Genomic DNA, 21866 nt, shown 5'->3' on the forward strand with positions numbered 1-21866 from the left:
CTGTATCAATCAGAAACTAGATCTTAAGATCATTTAGATCATTTATATTTTTCAGTAGTGACAAACTTAAAACTCTAAGTTTAAACTATTATTAAAAGATTGACTCTTAGTGTTTATGATTATCTAGTGTTTGTTATTTGCAAACAGAGGTCTTTATAATAACAAATGTTTGGATAAATTTAATATTATACTCTACTACTATCTATATATACTATCGTAGATAGTAAAGTCCTATTCATTCATACTGTTTTATTAGAACAATTCCGATTAAAAATATCAATGATGAGCGCGTTACATTATTTAGTAAATAATGTCTGTATAAATAGCTCTAGATTATTGAAGTTCACTTACCTATGTGACGTAGAAACGTGTCCCCATCGATGCTTCGCGGTTGAATATGATTTGTGACAAAGATCACATTGGTACGGTCGCTTAAACGACGTATGATCGTCAGTGATAACTTTTTCACCGATCACGTCGCCCTCGCCCACGTGAATCCTCGCATGCAGAGATAAATGACCTTTGGAGCTGAACGCTTTGCTGCATAGAGAACAGACGTAGACCTCGTGCTGTTGAGACGTATGTTGAAAGACTGCGGTGGTATCTTGAGGAGTCGCGGTGACATTTTTCGTCTCGCATTCCTCATTATCCTCGGTCACCATCGGTGTCATCTCCAAGAAGTCGCTAGGATTCGTCTCCATGTCCATCTCATATTCGTATTCTGACCTTCGGTCCTCCGAGTCATCGACCACTGTCGCTTTACATCAAATAAGATACATAAGCGACTATCACGGAATAAGAAGAATAAGAAGATGCAGAACATGTCGAGCGTACCTTCATCTGTACCTTCACTTGTGTCGAGGATCTCTTCGACCTCGGGATCCGCTTCACCATCGGAATTTAGTCTCGGTGGTGTGCCTAACGCTGCATTAGGATTGACTACAGGTGCCTCCGGAATAAGGACTGGTGTGTTTTTCTTCTCCTTGAGAAACTCCGCGTGCATCTCGTCGCACTGCGCGGTATTATTTGCACCGTCATCATTCGCCTACGACACACAAAATGCTAAATTGTTGGCACTCATGTAAAACAGTGTATCTCTACGGCTATAACATCGATATTCTACTATCACTACTACTACTCTGCTTTTTTTCTCAAAAATGAATGCCTTTCTGTTGCAGTATGCTCAGAAAAATGTTAGAAATAACACTATTATCATGTGGCATCTATAAACTATCTTAAATAAACTTTTTATATATGCACAGAATACAAAATTCGAAATTATTACAAATTCACATTGGAGAATTTTTTAATATGCAGTTGAAACTGCCAAAAATGCCACTTAATATCTCATAACAATGTGAAGCGAAAAATAGTATACCTGTTAAGTAAACTTATATTAAGAAGCGCGAGATAAAACGGCGGGGAAAAACACATCAAAGTACAAAATTAATTAATGCAAGAATATTCCCTCGACGATCAAATGGAAGGAAATAGAAGGATTGAACGTGTTTTGTTGTAAAATCGAAACACTCACCGCTTCTCTTGGTTGACATCTCCTTAATAAATCAACTGCATTAACACACGCAGTTCTAAAATCGTAAAAATTCTCCAAATTAAAAACGCATCTATGACACAAAGATTTCGGCAAACCATCGTCTTCCGATATCTGAAACATAGCAATTGTAATGTTTCAGTAAGAAACTAATCAAACTACAACACATGTCGATATTTAGAGAGCAATGGAAATTACATTAATTCCATTCTTGCCCATAAAATTTTAACAGAAACAAATAAACCAGTCGACACGATCGCTTGTACAACAAAATATTTCTTTATCATTTGTTATTTGCGTCATCATATGGGACAGCTTTCACTTATTCGAAAATGTTTATATTTATTTTTTTTGCACATGTCATTTTTAATTATAAATAAAAAATAAAAATTTTAAAATAAACATTTGAACTTCGTACAAAGATTGTCGCGGCGATTCTAACTACCTATTTTATACTTTAACTGACTTATTATCAATGACCCTTTTTGTTTTTTGTCTTTTTCTCTCATCAATACGTAACTGCGTGATTGATAAATAATAAACAAACGTTAAATTTACCAACAAATATGTTGTTTTTAAGAAAAAACTCTGAAAAAAATATAGCAAACATCAAGAATTTTATATTTGTGTTTAGCAATTTTTTTCATCGTGTATTTCTGATGCTATGAAGCGTCCAGTGATGCGAATTTTTAATTGTGAATTAAAGCATCTTATCAATCAATAAGTCGTGTGCTTTTTTGCGCGCGCTATACAAAAAAAAGGACCTTCGATATATTTGACCAGTCTATCATGTGTCATCACCGAATCCAAGTAACTGGATTCAAGGCAATTAATTTATCTTGACATATGCCGCAAGGATGAACAGCAAATAATACTGAGAAATAAAATGCGATTCATTTAAAATCTAAAATTTTGTTGATATCGAATTTACAATTTTATTTTACAATTTTCGCCATTTTAACTAACGTTAAATTTATTGACCATTATTATTATGAAGAAAACACTTTTATGTACATTTTAATAACACATATAATTATTATTATATTATACGTTATTTAAAATTACAAAAATTCTGTGGAAAATTCAAGATGAAATGTTCACATCACCAGAATAAATCTTTTTTTAATGAGCATTATATCGTTACCGATATCTTTTAATTAATTATTGCATCGTTAAAATACTGCAATTCCATGCAATACAAATGATTATCGAAATATACCGTCACCGACGAGTGTCTCGCAATAAATTAATTTCAGTAAACATATCTTAGAGATGCGATCTATAATTTCAAGACGTGATCATCAGGCTCCTCAGAGACTGCTGAAAATTCCTTGTTTAGAAAATAGTGCGTGTTAATCCTTAATCAATTTAGTAAATTGAAATTTTGATTACTGCCCGACACATCATATAAAATTATCAGGAAAACGGAAGAAGACAAAAGAGGGCGATCTCAAAATATCTCATTAAAAAGTAACAAACTCTCAATACATTCGCGTGTGATGATGAAAACAAGGATCAATTTTCGCGGACTAATCACGTTCCTGAGCGCGAGTGTTCGCGTTTCTCTGGAACTTTCGCGAGTGGATTGTCTTTGTCCGGGTTAAGACTTGGAGCGCGCAAGTTCCGGCGGTTTCCACCGGATGCGAAGTTAATAAAGGGACGATAAACCGATGTGTGTGACGGAGGGATGATGAACGCATCGTAGTGCACGAGGAAATTCGGAGCGCGCCGGAGGAGATGACCAGCCGCGCGTTCCAACTACGCATTAAAGAGCTGGTTTGACCCGGCGGCTGCGACGGCGATAACGTTCGTCGCCAGTCCAAGCCTCGTGGAGGAGCATGAATGCCGTGGCGGAAAACAAAATGTCGCCGGCGTGTCGCGCGACGAGGCGTCCCTCCTCGAGGATCGAGCGTCGTGAGAGCGAGCGAGAGACCGAATGAGTGAGCGAACGAGCAACAGGGAGAGAGAACGAGATAGAGAGAAAGAGACAGAGAGACTCATGAACAAGATGCGCGTCGGGTCGTTACTGGGTGAAGGTTTCGTTCTCGTTGCCGCTACATTGTCGTTCGCTCGCTCGCTCGTCCGTCGTCATATTGTCCTCGCTCGAGAACGATTCCACTGGGTGGATATTCGTCACCGAGGACATCGTCGCACTCGGCAAGCGCTATGGCCGACGATGACGACGGGAGGGAAACCTTCACCCAGTAACGGCCTGTCGACGTCGAGAAACTCGTCCCTGAATCTCTCTCTTTCTCTCCTTCTTTCTTTCTCTCTCTCTCTCTCTCTCGCTCGCTCGCTTTTTCTTTTTCTCTCTCGCTTCCACGCGATATACCATCTCGTTTTTCGGGAGAATGGAATCGAGGACGAGACGTGTTATGGGCCAACATGTGCAAGGTAAATTATTCAAAGGCGTAAACGCGCGAAATTGTATACGTGAGAGTGAAAGAGTGAGAGAGAGTGGAAGAGTAAGAGAAAGAAAGAGAGAAACAGGGGGAGAGAGAGAGAGAGAGAGAGAAAAAGAAGCGAGATACAGCAGGGTATCACAGGAGATAAAGAAAGCAGGAGAAATGCGAAAACGAAAGAGAAAATAGTAAAAGCGTCAGCTTGACAAACAGGATAACATCGGTAGCGTGAAGAATGCGCGTAACGTGAACAAAGAGAGAAGGAACTTACCTTGAACTGTAGGCACGCCTGGATCTTGTCGGCGAGCTGTCGATCTTTGCCGTCCGGACCGAATATGTCGACTTTAACGGCATTGTAGGACGCGCACAGACGACAGAGCTCGTCGTAACTCACTTTCGACTCCATCGTCGTCATCGTCACCGTTGTCGTCACCGTCGTCGTCTTCGTCGTTGTCGCGTTGCCGATATCGTCAGCGCCGTTACGACGCGACTCTCTACTTCTCTCTCTCCCTCGCGAAGAACCTCACGCACGTCCTTCTCTGTCCTTCGTTCCCGTAGCGGCGTCGACGGCGAGTCTCTACGGGACGACGCACAACGTGCCGTCGTTTCCACTGCCGCACACACACTCACGTACTCACGCGAGCACGCACTCACCCGGACGGGCGAGAACTATGATGGACGCCCGTAGTAGTCACGTACACGCCGAATGAACAGACCGTCCGGGACGAGTTCCTTCAATGTTGGCCAGTGCGGCCGACTACCCTCTCCCTCAGTCCCGAGAAGCCCACTTCGTTGTCTCGTCGCCTACCTGCGTGCCCGTCCGTCGCGCCAACTAACCACCCGCGGGGCTAAGACGGCTCAGGTTGCTACCTGCCTTCTTCGTCGTTCTTCTGGCCACATCCTTTGAGAAGACGACGACGACGCCGCCGCCGCCGCCGCCGATGCTGCGATGCTCGGCTAGCTGCGATGCCGCTCTACCCGGGCCAGGCGCACACTGCACCGCACCACACCACACCACACCGCACCGCCCGCGCCGCAGCGCAACGCAGCGCACTACACCGCCGCACCGCACCGCACCGTACCGGTTGGTCGGTCGGTCGGTCGGTCGGACGGATGGACAGTTGTTCGTTCGTCAGGTCGTCAGCTCGCCGTCGCAGTGGTAAAAGCGCGCACGTCGGCCTCTGCCTCTGCCTCTTCGCCGCGTTCTCACACTTCACGCGCCCGTCGCCGCAGCGCACCGCCACTCGCCGCTACTTCCTGGCGATTCTCGCGACAGTGAGAGCCCCGGGCGCCGCCATCTTGTATACAGACACTTGTTTCGACGCCGGCGATGAGAAGCGATGCCGTCCGGCGACTCCGTTGTCGCCGAGAACGCGTATCACGGCGACGCGTCCGAGCGCACGATCCGTCTCCGCCGCCGCCGCCGCCACCGCAGCCGCCACCGCTACTCCTCGACCGGCCGCCGCGCACTGCCTGGCGCGCGTTTTTTTTCGAAACGCTCGCATTATCGCCGACCCAGCGCGTACCGCGTGCGTACGTGCGTGCATGCGTGCGTCCGCTTGTATGTATGCACACGGCGCGACTCAGCGGTGCCGTCACGATCGCCGATTATACCATGTGAGCTAATCAACACGATATTATTCGCCGGAATTTGAATGTTTCGCGGCGCGGATTAGGGCTGAATCACGCGGACACGTCAGCAGCAGCGAATCAACCAATCGCAGTCGAGAATCGTCGTGAACGTTAAGGCTGAGCAACTTTCGCGCTAAAAGCGTCGTTCTATCTTCCTTCATTTTCCTTCAGCGATAAAGATAGAACGATGCTTTCAACACGAAGCATGCAAAATGAACTCAGTCTAACGTTTATTCACACATTAAAGTTTATCCATATAAACTTGCATAATGCAAGGAAAGAGACCAATCGTGGGTGGGATACAGAGCATATTGTTTATCGGATTGCAATTGGTTGATTTTCTCGTGCGCATTATGCATTATATGAAGTTCGTCTTGGTAGAACTTCATGGCCAACGGCGGATATTTCTCTCTCAATGAGCTTTAAGATATATCTAAAGCTCGAATAAATAAATTCATAAAATCGAATAAATTTATCTTTTCTCTTTGAGAATTAGTAAAAGAACAAGTTTTCTTAGCGGACGCGAACGCGTCCCGAAATTGATCGAAGTAAAATGATTTTCATGAAATTTTGGTTATGCTAATCATAAACTAATCAAGTTGGCAAAATTCCCAACATAAAAGTAAAAGACAATTTCTTGTTAGAATGAGTAAAAATCATGTTCTCTTTATGTGTATTTAACATTACTATCAGTTCCCTTTCACACTAGCTGAGAGAGGGGAAAAGAAAGAAAGAGGTTATATTATTAGAAGTGACTCTTATATAATTTTATTTTCCTCTATAGACCCATTTTGTAGATCTATTACTCACAGAGATTTAAAAATCATAATTACACATTCTTATTATTGTTAATAGACTACATGTACAGGTCTTTTGAGCCATAACTATATAGCTTATAGCATATAGCCACAACCACTGCATAAATACTAAAAACTGATATTTTTATGTAAACAAGTGACGAACAACACGTTCCGCGAATATATTAGGATCAGTGTGTGCAAAATGTTCACCAAACAAGGGATCCCTGTATTGATTTTCACCATCCAAAAAGTATATTGGCTCTCCATAGTATGTACCAACTTCCCATCTCTCGACATCCTTCATCAACTCTGCCTCATACTCTCGATTACGTCTCATTGTCTTTAAAACACTAAAAGAAAAATCCTATTAAGACTTTAAAAAAATTATAAGTCTCATTAAGTATTATATCATATAGTATCATTCAAGTATTTAATTTTATTGTGATATGTAAAACTAAATGTAGAACCCTTACGATCTGTCACGCTCTGCTAGCAACAGTGGCCATATAGCAAAATGTGCACTCCTCATTTCGATTTCTTCTTTTTTAATCTTCTTATAAGTCATGCCATAGCCATACATCCCAAATAAGGTGCTAGCTACGAGAAGCCCAAACGTCTTTTTTGCTACGAAATTTTATAAGAATATTATATTGAGATATACAGTTCTCAGAATTTTTAAGCTACAAACAAAATCGATAATGAAATTGTTTACCATTTAAAACGCTACGTAATTTAGTCCTTTCGGTTTGGAAAGGGGCATAGCCTCCTTTCGGTGGAAGATCTTGCGTTCTAGTAGAGGACGTAGCACTCATATCGTCGTCTTTCCTCTTTCTTAACAGTGTCAGAAAAACTAGAGCATAGCAAGCATACAAGATTATCCTAATACGATTCCAATACGATTATCCCGAAAACGTCAATGTAATCATGTAACGTTTCACTTGCTGTTCTTCCTCAGAAATATTAGTACAAAAAGATTGCGTTCCGAAATTCACTGCCAATACTGAAAATCTATAATTCATGCTACGTATACTATAGAATTTCAGCACTGGCAGTAAATTTCGGAACGCAGCCAAACACTTGTGTCGTTCTCGTGCAGATCGTTTTCAATTGTACATACGTAAACTTTGTTTAGGAACTATGCCACTAGAGGCTACTAATGATTCCTGCACATAGGACGCGGTAATGCTTGCCGCGCAGTGGAAGTTCGTGCGACAGCCAATCAATATGCTGCTTTCCGTAATAACCTTCTAGCTCTTACGGAAAAACAACATATTGATTGGCTGTTGCGCGGACTTCCGCCGCGCGGCAAGCATTACCGTGTCCTGTGTGCAGGAGGCAAAGGCTGAGTTTCCACTGAGCGCGTTATGCGTCGCGTCGTTTGCCTGCGTCACGAGTTAACCAATCAAATTATTCCATTGGAACAAGTGCGTCGTACGTCGCGCGCGCGTCATCCCAATTAGAGGATTTGATTGGTTAACTCGTGACGCAGGCAGACGACGCGACGCGTGACGCACTCAGTGGGAACTCTGCCTAACCGTTTGCTGGATGGAAATATTCCATACCATATAACATTTCAGTGTTACTTACAAATGTTTTTATTGTTCTTGTAGCATTTTTATATGCTTGAGTTTCGATTTTTTCACTATCAAATACAATAATAGCATAAACAAGTAAAGACCAATGTTTGTAAAACACTGAAGGAAGCACATCCTTTAAACAAGACAAAATAATAAATTAAAAAATTTTTAAATTCCGAAGCTTTTCATTGACTTGTATTACTTATTGATTGTGGTGTACGTGTTATTTCACACGGTGATAATATTTTTGATAATCTAGTATCAAAGATTTTCAATTTTGTTCCAATGTACCATGGCTTCCTGCAGTTCTTTGGATCAATCCAAGTTGATAGAAATAGTTTTATAACAAAAGAAGAAGGTTTTAATTTGAGATTACTGATTTAGTAAAATTTCTGTTACATTTTAGTTTTGTAAAAAAAGAAGAGAATTTTAATTTGAGATTACTAATTTAGTAAAATGTCAGTTACATTTGAGTTTTATAAAAAAAAAGAAAGAAAGCTTTAATTTCAAATTAATATATAATATACAATAATATTAATAATGTTTAATATTATATTCATTGAGTGTTAGAGTATAAAACTAAATATTATAAAATTCAACGATTATAATAATTAATAAAACTAAAAGTAGGTATATAATTTTAATAAATAATTTTTCTTATACAAATATTGAATTTTATTCTCATTTAATGTATACATTTTAGTATTATTGTATTTTATTATTTTCATACACTTTAAGATCACAACAAATAATTTTTTGTCAATTTGAGTTGTTTAACTTGAGTTAACTTTATGACACGTAAAAAAGTTTTAGTCATAATCGTAAAGCTGTAAGCAACCCGACCAGCAATTACAGTACATTTTATTATGTTATAAGAATGCTTGACTATAATTGGTTGATTTGCTTCCCTTATAGAAATATCATACTAAGAATCATTACTTATTTTCAGTATTAAAAATACAGGATAATAAGTAATTATCAATGATTCTTAGTATGATATTTCTATAAAGGTTACTGCAACTTACGATTGTAACTAAAACTTTTTCACGTGTCATAAAGTTGATTCAAATTGAGAGTAAGGGCCTATCCAGACAAACTTGCGTAATCGCATAAACATATGCATAAAGAAATTGATTGGTCCAAGGAAATGAAACAATCAATTTCTTTATGCATACGTTTATGCGACTATGCAAGTTTGTCTGGATGGGCCCTAACACTCAAATTGAATGTCACTCTCAAGTTAAGTGTCACTCTCAAGTTGAGCGTCACTCTCAAGTTGAGTGTTCGAATTAACACTTAAATTGAGTGTCTTTTTGAGTGTCTTTTTAAGTGTCTTTTTGAATGTTTTATTAAGTGTTTTTTCCGTAAGGGTTCGCAAATGGTTTTTCGGTTTTCCTGTCTTTCATTCAGTTCATGTGGAACCCATTTTCCCATCTTCTGGATCTTTCCCATGGCTTTCAAACGTATGGAGATGGCTTCTCGTGTCACATTTAATTGATTCGCGAGTTGTTGCGTTTGAGTGTCATCCTCATCCAACAATGCTTGCAATTCGCTGTTTTCAAATTTTTTCGGTGGTCTTCCACGTTCTTCGTTTCTCACGTCAAAATCGCCACTTTTTAATTTTTTAAACCACTCAAAGCACTGTGATTTACCAAAAGCATGCTTACCGTAAGCTTCGACAAGCATTCGATGCGATTCTGTAGCAGTTTTCTTCAAATAGTAACAGAAAATCAATGCTGTCCGCAAATCGTAGTTTCCAGGCACAAAGTTCGACATGTTCAACGCTATTACAAACTATGCTGTTGTATGAAACTTGTATTGTTGTGAGTTGAAAATCTTTGTCAGAGATGTCAACAAGGAAATGGCGCCAATGACGCGGTTTGACGGTAACTACATTGATAGCTAGGGCCATCTATGGGCAAATTCCGATTTCATATTTACAGACCTGGTATATCTTTAGGATATCCTTATGATATATTTTGAACACTTCTGCTGTATGGGTTATATTTTTTTCAGTATATTATAGATTTTTTTCAGTATATTATAGATAATTAAGGAAAAGTTATCCAAAGAGAGAGTTTTATCAAATTGGTACTACTTTTATATAGCTCAGATACATCCTTAAGGCCCATATTCTGAATTCTCTTTTATCTATAAAAGTGCCTCTAAAAGAGGTTTAGGAGTCACCTGATTGGCTGAGAAGCTACATTAAAGGCACTTTTACCGATAAAAGAGGATTCAGAATATAGGGCTAACGCCCGTATTCTGAATTCTCTTTTAACGATAAATGAGCTTCTAAAAGTGACTCATAGCCAATCAGAAAGCTTATAAGCCACTTTTAGAGACTCATTTATCGTTAAAGAAGAACTCAGAATACGGACCTAAGACTCCAGAAGGAGTCATAGAAATAATACCTATGCTACACGCAGATACACTTGGACATAAAATGTATACGTAAATAACCCAGTACAGTTAATATTATCCTCGCAAAGAATGCAACAGTATGTTTACGAAAGAGAGAGGAGCTAAAGAGTGTGATTAAAAAAAGTTGTAGCTTTACGACATTTCGACCAATCAAGTCTCTGAAATTAGCAACATCATTGGTTAGAACACACTAATCGTATCGCGTGCAGCTCGTCGCTTCCGTGAAATCTCACCTTGTTGCCGATCATCTTGATCGAACGCGAATAACTCCATCTGTGAGTCACGACACATAATGGGACGTTCAGTGTTAGTTGTATACTGAGAGAATTCGTGAGAGATGGTGCTGAACGAGAAATATTGAGATTCTATCGAATAGGTACGTGAATTAGGCGTGAGTAATATTTTCATTTTTCATACACGACAACCCGATTATGACCGGGATGCGACGCGAACAGTCCGCGGAAGACACGTATGCGTCGGCCAGCGTCTATCGTCAGACCTCTAGAGACTGATCGCGATTACAATGTCCCTGCTGAACTTGATCTGTCTCGATTGTCCCGCACTTTCAGTCACGCCATAGACTCAGTTTCTGAGTACTCTTGAACTTTTCGATCACAAAAATGTGTGTCCTTTAACATGGGTCGATAAGACGCGGACGAAACGTTCTTTATAACTCCACGATATGTGATATGTGAGGTAGCGCATAGCTACGAATCGTGCATATGGCTCTTTGCGGCCTTGAAGAACGAAGGAGGGTGGATCGGTCTGCTACACGCATTGCGCTGATACAATTTTGTGAACTGTTTTGCGGGACTCGGGATTTCTCCTTTTTCCCTCCCGATTGTAGAATTGTAAAAGCGCGGGCGATATTGTGGCTTGGTGATTTTATCTGAAGATTGCATTTGAAATAAAGTGACAAATAATAACAACTTTTATAGAGGTATTAAAAAGCTCTATATTAAAATGTTTACATTTATGAGATCAAAATCTAAGTGTATTATATTATTTCATTGTTGCTAATTTGGAACTCTAAATTTCTCAACTTATTTTACATGTGAAAATAACACGTTTTTCTTTTATTAACCAATTATTATATAATTTTATTAAATTGTTGATTAGATGTGTTGACATTTTCACCGCTCACTTCATAATGGAGTTGGGGGAAAAATCACTCCCTTCACGGGGATTAAAACAAGTAAAAGTGGACAATTGGGGGACATTCTTCCTTCAGAGACTTCAACAAATTTATGCTGATGAAGAATTGTTTGATCTTAAGATCAGATTTCCTACAAGTGAAATTACTGTACAGGTAAATATGACACGCATAAATTCTATAATTAGGATATATATGTTATATATATACAAAATATATATTAGCGAATATATATATATATTTTTATAAAATAGAATAATAATAAAATAAAAAAATATAATTAATTTTTGAAAACCTATTTTGCAGAATATATCACTAACTTTATCAATGATATCTCTAATTGAATTACTTCCTCAGGCACATCGGCTTGTGGTATCAGTATGTACAGACTATTTTATAAAATTGGCAATTCAACAAGAAGAGAAGAATGAGAACTATGATGGTATAATTGTTATGCCTTCAGACATGCCTTACGAGTGTGTTAAGTCTATCATAAGGTATATATGAAATGCTGAGGAATTGTTGGTATTGCTTGAAAAATTTCCTACAGTGTATTTTACTAAATATCAATCTCTTGTAGCTTTATGTATACTGGACAGTTAGAGTATTGGACGTCAGAGCAACATGCACTATATCGTACAGCACAAAAGATGAATATGACAGTGCTGACAAAGTTGCTCGATGCTCAATTTAATACAAGCCCTTTACAAAATGAAGCGCCCAAGTCCACTGTGCGTCCAATCATCGCCGTCTCAAAACCTCCAACACCAGCTGTGAAAGTCACCACCAGCTCCTCGACTAGCTCCTCTACTAGTTCGACATCTAGCGCCATATCTGAGCAGCCATTACCAGGTAGAAAGTATGTATTTTAATTATGTTTAACATCCATAATTCTGCTTGGAACATAATTGAATATTAATGATCCTTCTTGTTAAAGACTACCAATTTGGAAGAGGAAAATAGAGGAATCGCCTTCGACAAATTATGAATTACGAACATTCCATAGCACGTCGTCGATCAGCAGACCCGTCGAAACGACTCCGGGACCATCGAGATTCGATCTCCCGGAAGCAGACGAGATCGCTCTCGGAGTGTTCTCCTCGTTCGACGATATTACATACAACACGAAACCCATCGTTCAAGCGTCCGATAAATACAAAACTGGAAGCTCCCGTAAAAATTCGCCGGACAGAGACAGTAGAAACGACACGACCGAAGACGAGGACGACGACAATCAAGGGAATGACAAGAATCTGCGAGACACGAATTCGGACGACGATTGGAGCATAACGCAACCTTTCCAGAGATCCCAGGAAGGATCAGCCAAGAAGAAGGTGCGTTTCGATTTGGAGGAGAAGGAAAACGTGGAGAAGCCTAAGTCGAACGCTCGACCAAGTTCCGAGGATTCCATCAATAATCACGCCAAGATCATCAGAGAGGTGTTGAAAAAATATCCCCATCTGGTGAAGAACAACAAAAACATTCGCCTAAAGATCATGCAGAAGGAGACCAAGTCTTCCGATAGTAGCGCCGCGTGCAAGACGAAAGTGTCTTACGTAGTGCTGAAGTCCGACCACTTGTTATCCAGCAATAACGGCGAAGAAGGCGAGTCCAATAAGTGCAACGGCACTATCGATGGCAACGAAACTGGTCCATGGAAGTGCAACAAGTGCGACATAGAGGAGGAGTACACTAATTATTATATGTACAGAAGACACATGCAGGATGTGCATGAAGAGAAGTTCGACCCACGTGTCTGCGAGCATTGTGGTTATAAGGCCACTAAACGCAATATCTTGATGTATCATTTGTACACTAAGCATAACGTGCCTCCGCCCAAGAGCCTGTGTTTCCCGAAGTGTCAGTCCTGCTCATACGTTGCCCTGTCGGAGAACCTGCTAGTGCGACATCAGATCAACCATAATCATAGACCAGCCAGCCGACATCACTCGTTGCCCGCGGAAGATATCCAGTGCAGTCAATGCAATCAATCATTCAGAACTCTCACCGAGCTCACGACTCACCAGCTGAACACTGGCCATGATAGTATGGCAGACAGCAAAGAAAAGGGCCACCGTTGCCCGTATTGCGGCAAGATGTTCGTTCTAATGACGAACCTGCAAGTGCATCTAGATTGTAGTCACAAAGAAGTGCGAGATGCGGAGAATGCCTCTACACCGCCGATCTCCTTGGAGCCGTCGTCCGAGGCGGAAGCGCTCAGTCATGTCGCCAGCGGCATAGCCGCTTCCCTCGGTGTGGGAGACACGGTTACGCCTGAGCCGCAGGAAAGCTCCAGCGACAACCAATTCGTTGTGCCAGAGATACTGGAAAACATCAGTCATAACATAAGCTACAACGAGCACGAGCTGGAAGGGCAGCAGATGATTATGCTGGTGAACAATGAGAATTACCAGCAGGTCGAGAACGATCATCAACAACAGCAGCCGCAGCAACTCGACATCGCTGACAACGAGCAGATAGTGATGCAGGGAACTGAGGACGGGATGATTGTATACATTCACGGCACCAAGGACTCAGAACGCCGTTCTTATGAGAGTTATCAATCCGAAGACATTTCGCAGGAGGGCGAGGAGATAGTCGAGGAAGTCGTCGAAGAGGTCGAGGAAGAAGTGATGGAAGAAGAAGAGGAGTTGCAAGAGGTACCGCAGGACATGTTGGAGGACTGTGCTGATAATCAGGTGGAGGAGGTGATACAATACGTCGAGGAACAGGAAATTGTGGAGTACGAAGAAGAGCAGTGCAGCGAGCAAAGCAACACCACGGATGAAGTTCACGAATCCGTCATGATCATCGAGGAAGAGCATGTCGAAAGGGAGGATGAGGAGGATACCGGCAAGCCTGCAAGCAAACGACGTAAGAAGATGCGGAGCTTTGCCGCCGATTGGGACGAGGATAGCATGAGCGTAACGGAATCATGAATACCATAACGTCGGATTTTTCGTTTGCTTGCAATATGTTATTAACTTTCACGACGATTTTAACGAGACATTAAGCGCTTTCAGTCGTTTCTTTCTACGTTTACCTGCGTAATACGTTTGTTCGTTAGCGGATTAGTGGCGGATAGTAGGTTGATGTCGACCTATGTCGTGAAGAAAAATTTAGCGATAAGGCGCGGAGGATTTCAAATTAATCAAACCATTCATTACATTTATTGATAAGCAACAGGGACTAAAGGTATAGTTCTCGACGATACTGCTACGTGTGAATTTTATTCTTGCACAAACACATTTGTGTCTTCTGGATTATTTTTACATATGGTTCTTTTAAGTTTCGAACAATTCACTTGTTGACATCATACGGGACAGAGTCGCACTTATAAGGCCATTTTGGAAGAAACTCCTTCAGACAAATCTTTCTATTTTATATCATACAATGTATGAAATTGCATAGGCAGAAACGAACTCTGCCATGCCTCTCACAGATCTTCTAAAATCAATATTCGGCATAATATGAGATTTAATATTTTGCATTATTGTAACGAAAAAATGCAGTCATTATCATCTTCATTGTGGTAGCATTTTTGTAAGTGTAAGAATTTATTAGATTCGACTTTAAGGTTTTTATTCTAAATTTTTATATCGGTAAAAGTGTTTCTGAAATTGACTTATGAGTTTTCTGATTAGCTTTCAGTCATATTTAAAAGCACTTTTATTTATAAAAGAGAATTTGGAATAAGGCCTGGCTGCAGTAACAGAATAATAAGCTAACAGTTAAAGTATATATCTATTTTTGTTTATTTTAAAGTAAAAACAAAAGATAGATATGTAATTAAACTGTTAGCTTACCATCCGGTTGGTGCAACCGGATCTAATAGTGTTTTCGACTGAACGGATTTTGATCGATCCAGGGTCGGTTAATGATGTCATAAGTCTACTAGTCAATCATAGGGCTTAGTAGGCAGGGTAAAAACTTGAACGCTCCATTAATCGACCTTAGGTCCGTTCAGTTAAAAACGCAAATATTTTATCTTTTCTTTTTCAACACGAGAACATTTATATACATGTAGCTTACATAAATATATATATTACACTTATTAATTAAGGTTTAAATTTATTTCACAAGACGTCAATATTCTCCCTAATCCGATATGAACTTTTGAAATTATTTTATAGTAATTCATTGGTAAAGCGATGACAATAGTCTGACTTAATGAAGGTTCAGACGTATCTTTTATTTTTTAGTAGTACAAAACAGCTGATCGGTGGACCTTTAATTCACATGGACGCCACTATGAGCCTCCACTGTCCCACATCCAATCCAAATGCAAACGTAGTGCGACTCAATGGCATATCGGGAGGATTTCATCAAAAAATTTTTTTAATTTCGCGCTCCATCTTAAAGACGACGGAGACTGCGAATCCGTAATGTCGTTTCTCGATTTCGCGAGATTTATTGCTTTCTTCTGGTTTCCTCCCATAAGAGTCATCGGTTATCGCCAATTGCGAAATCGCTATCGTGTTTAATATCAATTGCGACTTGTTTATCGAAAACTGTCAGGCCTATGAAACTCATTGCCGGAAAACATAAGCGTGATAACGAAAAGAAGGAAGGAAGGGAGGAGAAAAAACGTCATCTATCAAGGTCTGTCTCTTTCAACTACTCCTTGTTACACTTTCTGTACATACTTGGCATGAGACAATAAAACGCTCATTCATCCTGTCGTCTCATATATTTCGCACTTATAACGAAACGTATCTATTATTTAAAGAAGAAGAAAGAGCAAAACGCGAAAAGCGCAATTTTTAAATAACTTTAAAAGCAGATTTTTAAGTTATACTCGGATTCCAACGGAGAATTCCAAAGGGGAAAAGAAAAAACTCGCGAAAACGAGAAGAGTGCAGCAGGTGCAATTAGGAATAAAGATCGATTTACATCGTAAAAATGGCAATAAAATGGCACCGTAATAATGACTATGTTCCGTACATATGTATGCGCTCATTTTCGATAGTTACGTGACATAAATTATAGAGAAGTATGCGTATTATAGAACGCAATTCCAAAATCTAAAATATGATTAACTTGTTTAGGAATTTATTGGAAACTGTTGTTTTCAGCAATTTTAAATAAGGTAATTTGCATTTACATACTACTAAAAACACACGTTATTAGCAATATATATATATGTTACTGCTGGTGTAAACCGCTCGTGAACTTCTGTTCATGGTGTACAGTCATCTCCAGTAGTCGTCGGTGCGCTATTCGAGGTAACACGGAGTGTACACAGACTGAACGTTGCGTGAAGTGTATCGCAGTGCAAGCGCGCAAATGTCAGAAGACCCGTGGTGGAAGAAGGCGAGAACGTAGGAATGCGACCGGACGCAGTCCGGCAATTTGAATTATTTTCGCAGCTGTGAGGAAACTGTTTAGCGGAAACGCCGAGGTCGTCGCGAATTGTGCACAATGGAGGGCCAGCAGGTACGTAAAATTACGTCGACGGGGAAAAGCGACTGTACAACTGTTGCTGCGAGTTCGATCAACTCGACTGCGCTATGACTCATTCTATTACGAACAAGTCGACTAATTCCTCGTCGTTTGTGTCTCGCGCGCGCGTCAACACTCCTCGCTGTTTTCTCCGCTTTTCGGTGACTCCTCTGCTTCTTCTTTCAGGTAAGAGCGCTGTACGACTTCACTGGTGAACCAGGAACAGCGGAATTGTCCATTATTGCCGGCGAGCTTCTGACAGTCATGCGAGACAACGTAGGGGACGGCTGGTGCGAGGGATTTAATCAGACTGGCCAGTCTGGCTTGTTTCCAGCTGCATATGTTCAAGTGGTTGAGCAGGCTGCACCTCTTTCCAGTAAGCAGTATTTATAAGATGCATAAGGTAAATGTCCCAGTAATTGAACTTGTCCTAATGATTGAGACATTAACAATATATTTGTATTTAACATTTCTAAAAGAATCTTTGGAAATTTGAAAGATACTTTATGTCAATTTGTAATATTATAATGAACATTCAATCGATGAGTATTATTTCACCATCACACAGGATATTATTCATTTCTTAGTTCAATTACTGGGGTATATCTGGCATTATCTAATGTTTTATTAAAATTCTCATTGATATTTATTGATTATTTTATTTCCTATTATTTTTTAATCACTGGCAAAGCAAATTGTATTATATAAATGTCAACATAATTAATAATTTCATGAATTATTTATTAATAAAAATGTGAAATTGATGATATTCTCTTATTAGTTCAGTCATTGGGACACCTACCTTAATTAGTTTCTATTATTCTTTTTCTGTCTCTTACCATATGTTGAGATCATGTAATTATCTGATAAGAGATAAGCTAATCACATTTTGGAAAAATAATGTAACATCCTCTCTGATCACTTGATTGTGTTATCGTATACACAGATGCTATGACATCATCCCAACAGAGTTCTGGTGATTATTGGGATGATGATTGGGATGATGATTCTGAGGTTGGCCAAACTCAGGCATACGTGCCGCCTACGCAGCAACAGCATGTTGCACAGACGCCACAGCAGAACAATGCCGACCACTTGTGTAATTTTGGGTCCATGCCTACTATACATTCTGTGATACCTGAGAGACCTATACCCAATGTACCAAAGAAAAACAATAAGTTTTCTACACTCATCAAATCGGGAGAGGATAGCTTCCTGATGAGCGTCAGAACAGTAAATGTGCCTGAGAGCGAGAGGGTCTATATAGAGGAGGCCGATAACGGCCGATGCACGTGGGTGCCGACCGGGGAGTCATACAGCTGCGTTGTCACGTCACCTAAGAAAGAGTCCAAGCTGAAGGGTCTTAAAAGCTTCATTGTCTATCAATTAACTCCTACGGTAAAAAAAATCGCTATCTCCTCTTTCAGCTTTCCCTTTTAGGATTATGATAACAATCATGATTCTAATCATAATTGTAGCATAAATTTCAAGATTATATAGATTGTTTAGATATTGTTTACGTGATGTATACATGATCTTTTTTCATATAGATCATGTGGAAAATTGTGAATTGTATCAAAATATGTGACAAGAGTGATCTAACTATGAGACTATGAAACTATGAGACAATTATTGTATCTGTTTCGAGTATTAATTATAAATGTAATGTTTAAAAAACGTGAATTGCGTGAAATTTTCATTTCATTTAATTCTGAAAGCAAAAATGTAACCAGAGAATTCTGTGGACTCTTGTTTAAGAAACAACGTTTACAAATTTACATAAGAATTCTGAAAAGGTTAGATGAAATATTAGCTTTTCTTAATTAATTTTTTTAGCAGGCTATACATTATATGTAAATGTAGATTACAGTATGTCCTATTAAACCATTATTATATTAGATTGCAGTAAACATAGACTATAGCCGGTATTCTTAGTCAAATCTTATATTTAAAAGTCTTAAGTTTATTTCAAATGCTGAGTAGTCAATGAAACGATTTGTATATCATCTGAAAATAAATTCGAGACGATTTTAAATATAGGATCCGACTATGAATACTGGCCTTTTATCCATTTTTCCCATTTACGATTAAGAATAACGATAAGAATGAAACAAGTGTAAGGCGAATATTTTTATATTACAGTTTAATAATATACAAGTCTCAAGGAGGTACAAACATTTTGATTGGCTTCACGAGCGTTTAGAAGAGAAGTATTGCTTTATCCCGATTCCGCCTCTGCCAGACAAGCAGATATCAGGTCGCTATGAGGAACAGTTCATCGAGCACCGGCGTACGCAACTGCAGGAGTTTGTCGACTACGTGTGTCGGCATCCAGTATTGTCGCGTAGTCGTGTGTGGGAGCATTTCATGACCTGCACGGACGAGAAGCGATGGAAGGCAGGAAAACGGCAAGCAGAGAAGGACGAGCTGCTGGGCGTAAATTACTTCAACGCCATTCAGTGCCCGGACACATCGTTGGACGCCATAAAGATGGAGATTCAGACAGATACATTTGGCAGATTCATTAGTGGCTTGGACCCCGCGGTGAAGAACTTTATGGCCATGGCGGTAGACCAGGCGAAGAAGCATCAAGTGTTATACAGAAGAGAATTCCAAAAAATCAGCCAGTCGTTCACGTCGCTCGGCCACGCGTTGGAGGCGGATGACAACAGTCGTGGCAGGCTGACGCGAGCATTGAAGGCCACCGGGGATGCTTACAACGACATCGGAAAGCTTTACGAGGATCAACCGAAGTTCGATTGGGAGCCGTTGGCCGATAAGTTCCATATTTATCGCGGTATTATTAGCAATTTCCCTGACGTCATTAGCATCCATAAGGTATGTCGCGCGTCTCGGCCGCTCATTAATTAGCGCCTTATCTGGTTGGATTAATTATTCAATGTGCTGTTTCTCATTCTTTGCAGAGCGCTGTGCAAAAGCGAAAAGACTGCGAGCGTCTGGTCAGTGAGCACAAGATGGAGCCGCAGCAATTACGCGAACTCTCTCATCGGACTGACGTGATAGCACGCGCGTTGGTTGCTGAGGAAACGCACTTTCAGACAGAGCGCGAAGTGCACATCAACAAAGCCATAAAGACGCACCTCACGGAACAGATCGCTTTCTACCAGAAGATAGTCGACAAATTGCAAGAGGCATTGAGTGTGTTCGATGAATGAGACTCGTATTATTGCAATTCCGCTTGAGCAATATCCGATCGGGAAGATCAACCAACGCTAACGAGAAACTATAACTAGTGCATACAATTATGAACGACAGATGTACCAAATGCGCATATTTTCCGTGAAATTTGTACATATATATAGATATCCTTTATACATACACTCATGTATGTATCAGAGAACAGTTGAAGCTGAAGCAATTGAGCAAAATCGACGCTATGTAAATAACATGCTTAATCATTAATCTTGTCAAATAATATCTACACAACGTAAGGCAGTCACACGTATTGCGTTTTTGTCGTTACATCACACACCGTCGAGTTTTGCGAAACGATGAAGTGTTCATGTGCGCAAAGATCGACATATATAGTTGGAATTGATATATAATTATACAATGATCATTGAAGTGTTTTTAAGGAATTGTAATATATTTTGCCTTGATGTTATTGTTAATCTATCTTGAAATTTTTTCGACCACTTATGTAATTTGTTTAGTGTAAAGATCTTTTTCCTCGTAACTTCGGTCCGATGTTCTTCCGACGAATCGTAGTAAATGAGCATTATATCGCATCGTGATATCATGTATATATGAACTTGTATTTTCCACACGAACGGTATACTCAAATTCATTATGAATATTGCAAGAGATATTTTTAATCACAGAATTATTTGTACCTCTGTTTGACGTTAAAAATTGATAATCATGTGTTCTCTTTATCATTTCTACATCACTTTATACAAGAGAGAAATAATTGATTATGGCATGTGTCGAGATTTCTTTAGAAACATTTGTATCGGTGACGCATTTTTGTGAAATTGTTACATTCGAAATTCGGAATGTCTAATAACTTTTGGGTAAGAAAATATAGCTCATATTTCTAGACAATGTAATCAAAATTTATAATGCGAATGTAATCGCATGAGCTTGTGCTATAGTTAGAAGCTTCGAAATGTGAGACGGAAAAATCAGAACTGTTTGTTGACGAGCAGCAAATGTAGAGTATTATGAGTGTATTATCTGCTTTGTAAGATTTTCATTTTATCCGTCAAGCTTAATGTCGATTATTTTTCTTCGCGGAACGAACGTACATTAGTCATTCAACGACCAAGTGAGAGAACAAAGTTGTTTAACGTGTGAACAAAGAGGAAAAAAATAAACTATACGCGCGTAATATGTTCTTGCGAGGTATTCTAAAGGCAGCCAGTAATACGCATGCATCTCGTAAAATGTATTATTGTAATCGTGATACGAGTCTACTATACATTTTTATATGTAAGATGATAGAACGCGTAACGATGAACAATAACAAAATGTAAGACACGCTACATTCTTGTTATCGCATTTAAATAAATTGTACAAATAACAGAGCTTATATACATTAAGAGGAACATAGACACATACCAGTTTTTATAAACCGTATTAGCGAGAGAACACGATCTTCTTTTCTTCTAGAAAGGAGTTCCAATAAACGGCTACTGAGTCAAGAATTAAATATTTATTTTATTTTCATTTTATATATATATATATATATATATATATATATATATATATATTCTCAACTATTATATATAAACAATGTTCATACCGTTCCCCCCGTATCATTGCCAGATCTTTTTAAATTGAGAATTCAATGTTATTTACAAAATATCCCTTCGTGTATTACGAACTTATCACACTTCTAACAAAATTATACAACGCACATTT

At 39.4% G+C, this 21866-nt stretch overlaps 4 protein-coding genes across 8 annotated transcripts in view; 2 read left to right on the forward strand and 2 right to left on the reverse strand.

Moving 5' to 3' along the window:
- The window catches only part of LOC116847799 (zinc finger protein Xfin-like), a 15343-nt gene extending 9847 nt beyond the window's left edge, over positions 1 to 5496 (reverse strand). The window contains exons 1-4 of the mRNA XM_032823188.1: positions 4226 to 5496; positions 1535 to 1666; positions 835 to 1045; positions 352 to 757 (exon numbers count right to left, since the gene is read on the reverse strand). Of these exons, the coding sequence (XP_032679079.1) occupies positions 352 to 757; positions 835 to 1045; positions 1535 to 1666; positions 4226 to 4369 (893 nt within the window). The 5' untranslated portion in view covers positions 4370 to 5496. The remainder of the gene's footprint in view (positions 1 to 351; positions 758 to 834; positions 1046 to 1534; positions 1667 to 4225) is intronic.
- Positions 5497 to 6326: 830 nt separating this feature from the next.
- LOC116847825 (NADH dehydrogenase [ubiquinone] 1 alpha subcomplex subunit 13) lies at positions 6327 to 7198 on the reverse strand. Its single transcript, XM_032823240.1, has 3 exons — positions 7099 to 7198; positions 6860 to 7010; positions 6327 to 6736 (listed from the first exon to the last, which is right to left on the reverse strand). The coding sequence occupies exons 1-3, from the start codon at positions 7196 to 7198 to the stop codon at positions 6529 to 6531; spliced, it is 459 nt and encodes a 152-aa protein (XP_032679131.1). The 3' UTR covers positions 6327 to 6528.
- A 3442-nt stretch (positions 7199 to 10640) lies between these two features.
- On the forward strand, positions 10641 to 15598 carry LOC116847787 (centrosome-associated zinc finger protein CP190). Of its 3 annotated transcripts, none has more exons than XM_032823161.1 (5): positions 10641 to 10763; positions 11507 to 11696; positions 11898 to 12037; positions 12121 to 12399; positions 12478 to 15598. In XM_032823161.1, exons 2-5 carry the CDS (start codon positions 11538 to 11540, stop codon positions 14477 to 14479), a joined length of 2580 nt encoding a protein of 859 aa, XP_032679052.1. In that variant the 5' UTR covers positions 10641 to 10763; positions 11507 to 11537; the 3' UTR covers positions 14480 to 15598. The 3 variants fall into 3 exon arrangements, with proteins under 3 accessions (XP_032679052.1, XP_032679054.1, XP_032679053.1); XM_032823163.1 differs by having other exon boundaries at positions 10668 to 10776; XM_032823162.1 differs by lacking the exon at positions 10641 to 10763 and adding an exon at positions 10792 to 11327.
- A 240-nt stretch (positions 15599 to 15838) lies between these two features.
- On the forward strand, positions 15839 to 21654 carry LOC116847788 (sorting nexin-9). 3 transcript variants are annotated; one of them, XM_032823164.1, is made up of 7 exons: positions 15839 to 16142; positions 16589 to 16629; positions 16733 to 16976; positions 17169 to 17358; positions 17929 to 18380; positions 19125 to 19820; positions 19907 to 21654. In XM_032823164.1, exons 3-7 carry the CDS (start codon positions 16962 to 16964, stop codon positions 20156 to 20158), a joined length of 1605 nt encoding a protein of 534 aa, XP_032679055.1. In that variant the 5' UTR covers positions 15839 to 16142; positions 16589 to 16629; positions 16733 to 16961; the 3' UTR covers positions 20159 to 21654. The 3 variants fall into 3 exon arrangements, with proteins under 3 accessions (XP_032679055.1, XP_032679056.1, XP_032679057.1); XM_032823165.1 differs by lacking the exon at positions 15839 to 16142 and having other exon boundaries at positions 16192 to 16629; XM_032823166.1 differs by lacking the exons at positions 15839 to 16142; positions 16589 to 16629; positions 16733 to 16976 and having other exon boundaries at positions 17238 to 17385.
- The last annotated feature ends 212 nt before the right edge of the window (positions 21655 to 21866 follow it).

This window comes from Odontomachus brunneus, unplaced genomic scaffold (assembly GCF_010583005.1).
Source record: "Odontomachus brunneus isolate Ranch 3 - 2012 unplaced genomic scaffold, Obru_v1 Obru_scaffold_083, whole genome shotgun sequence".
NCBI classification, from domain to species: domain Eukaryota; kingdom Metazoa; phylum Arthropoda; class Insecta; order Hymenoptera; family Formicidae; genus Odontomachus; species Odontomachus brunneus.

What these genes read in the sequence shown, in the direction of transcription:
- LOC116847787 (XM_032823161.1), top strand. Translation starts at nt 11,538, where the DNA reads ATGGAGTTGGGGGAAAAATCACTCCCTTCACGGGGATTAAAACAAGTA. An exon ending in TGTGTTAAGTCTATCATAAG is followed by an intron (nt 12,038 to 12,120) that starts GTATATATGAAA and finishes AATCTCTTGTAG; the next exon opens with CTTTATGTATACTGGACAGT. An exon ending in CAGCCATTACCAGGTAGAAA is followed by an intron (nt 12,400 to 12,477) that starts GTATGTATTTTA and finishes TTCTTGTTAAAG; the next exon opens with ACTACCAATTTGGAAGAGGA.
- LOC116847788 (XM_032823164.1), top strand. An exon ending in GCAGGCTGCACCTCTTTCCA is followed by an intron (nt 17,359 to 17,928) that starts GTAAGCAGTATT and finishes TCGTATACACAG; the next exon opens with ATGCTATGACATCATCCCAA. An exon ending in TCTATCAATTAACTCCTACG is followed by an intron (nt 18,381 to 19,124) that starts GTAAAAAAAATC and finishes TTTATATTACAG; the next exon opens with TTTAATAATATACAAGTCTC.
- LOC116847825 (XM_032823240.1), bottom strand. Translation starts at nt 7,198, where the DNA reads ATGAGTGCTACGTCCTCTACTAGAACGCAAGATCTTCCACCGAAAGGA. An exon ending in ATTACGTAGCGTTTTAAATG is followed by an intron (nt 7,011 to 7,098) that starts GTAAACAATTTC and finishes AAAATTTCGTAG; the next exon opens with CAAAAAAGACGTTTGGGCTT. An exon ending in CTAGCAGAGCGTGACAGATC is followed by an intron (nt 6,737 to 6,859) that starts GTAAGGGTTCTA and finishes TTTTTCTTTTAG; the next exon opens with TGTTTTAAAGACAATGAGAC.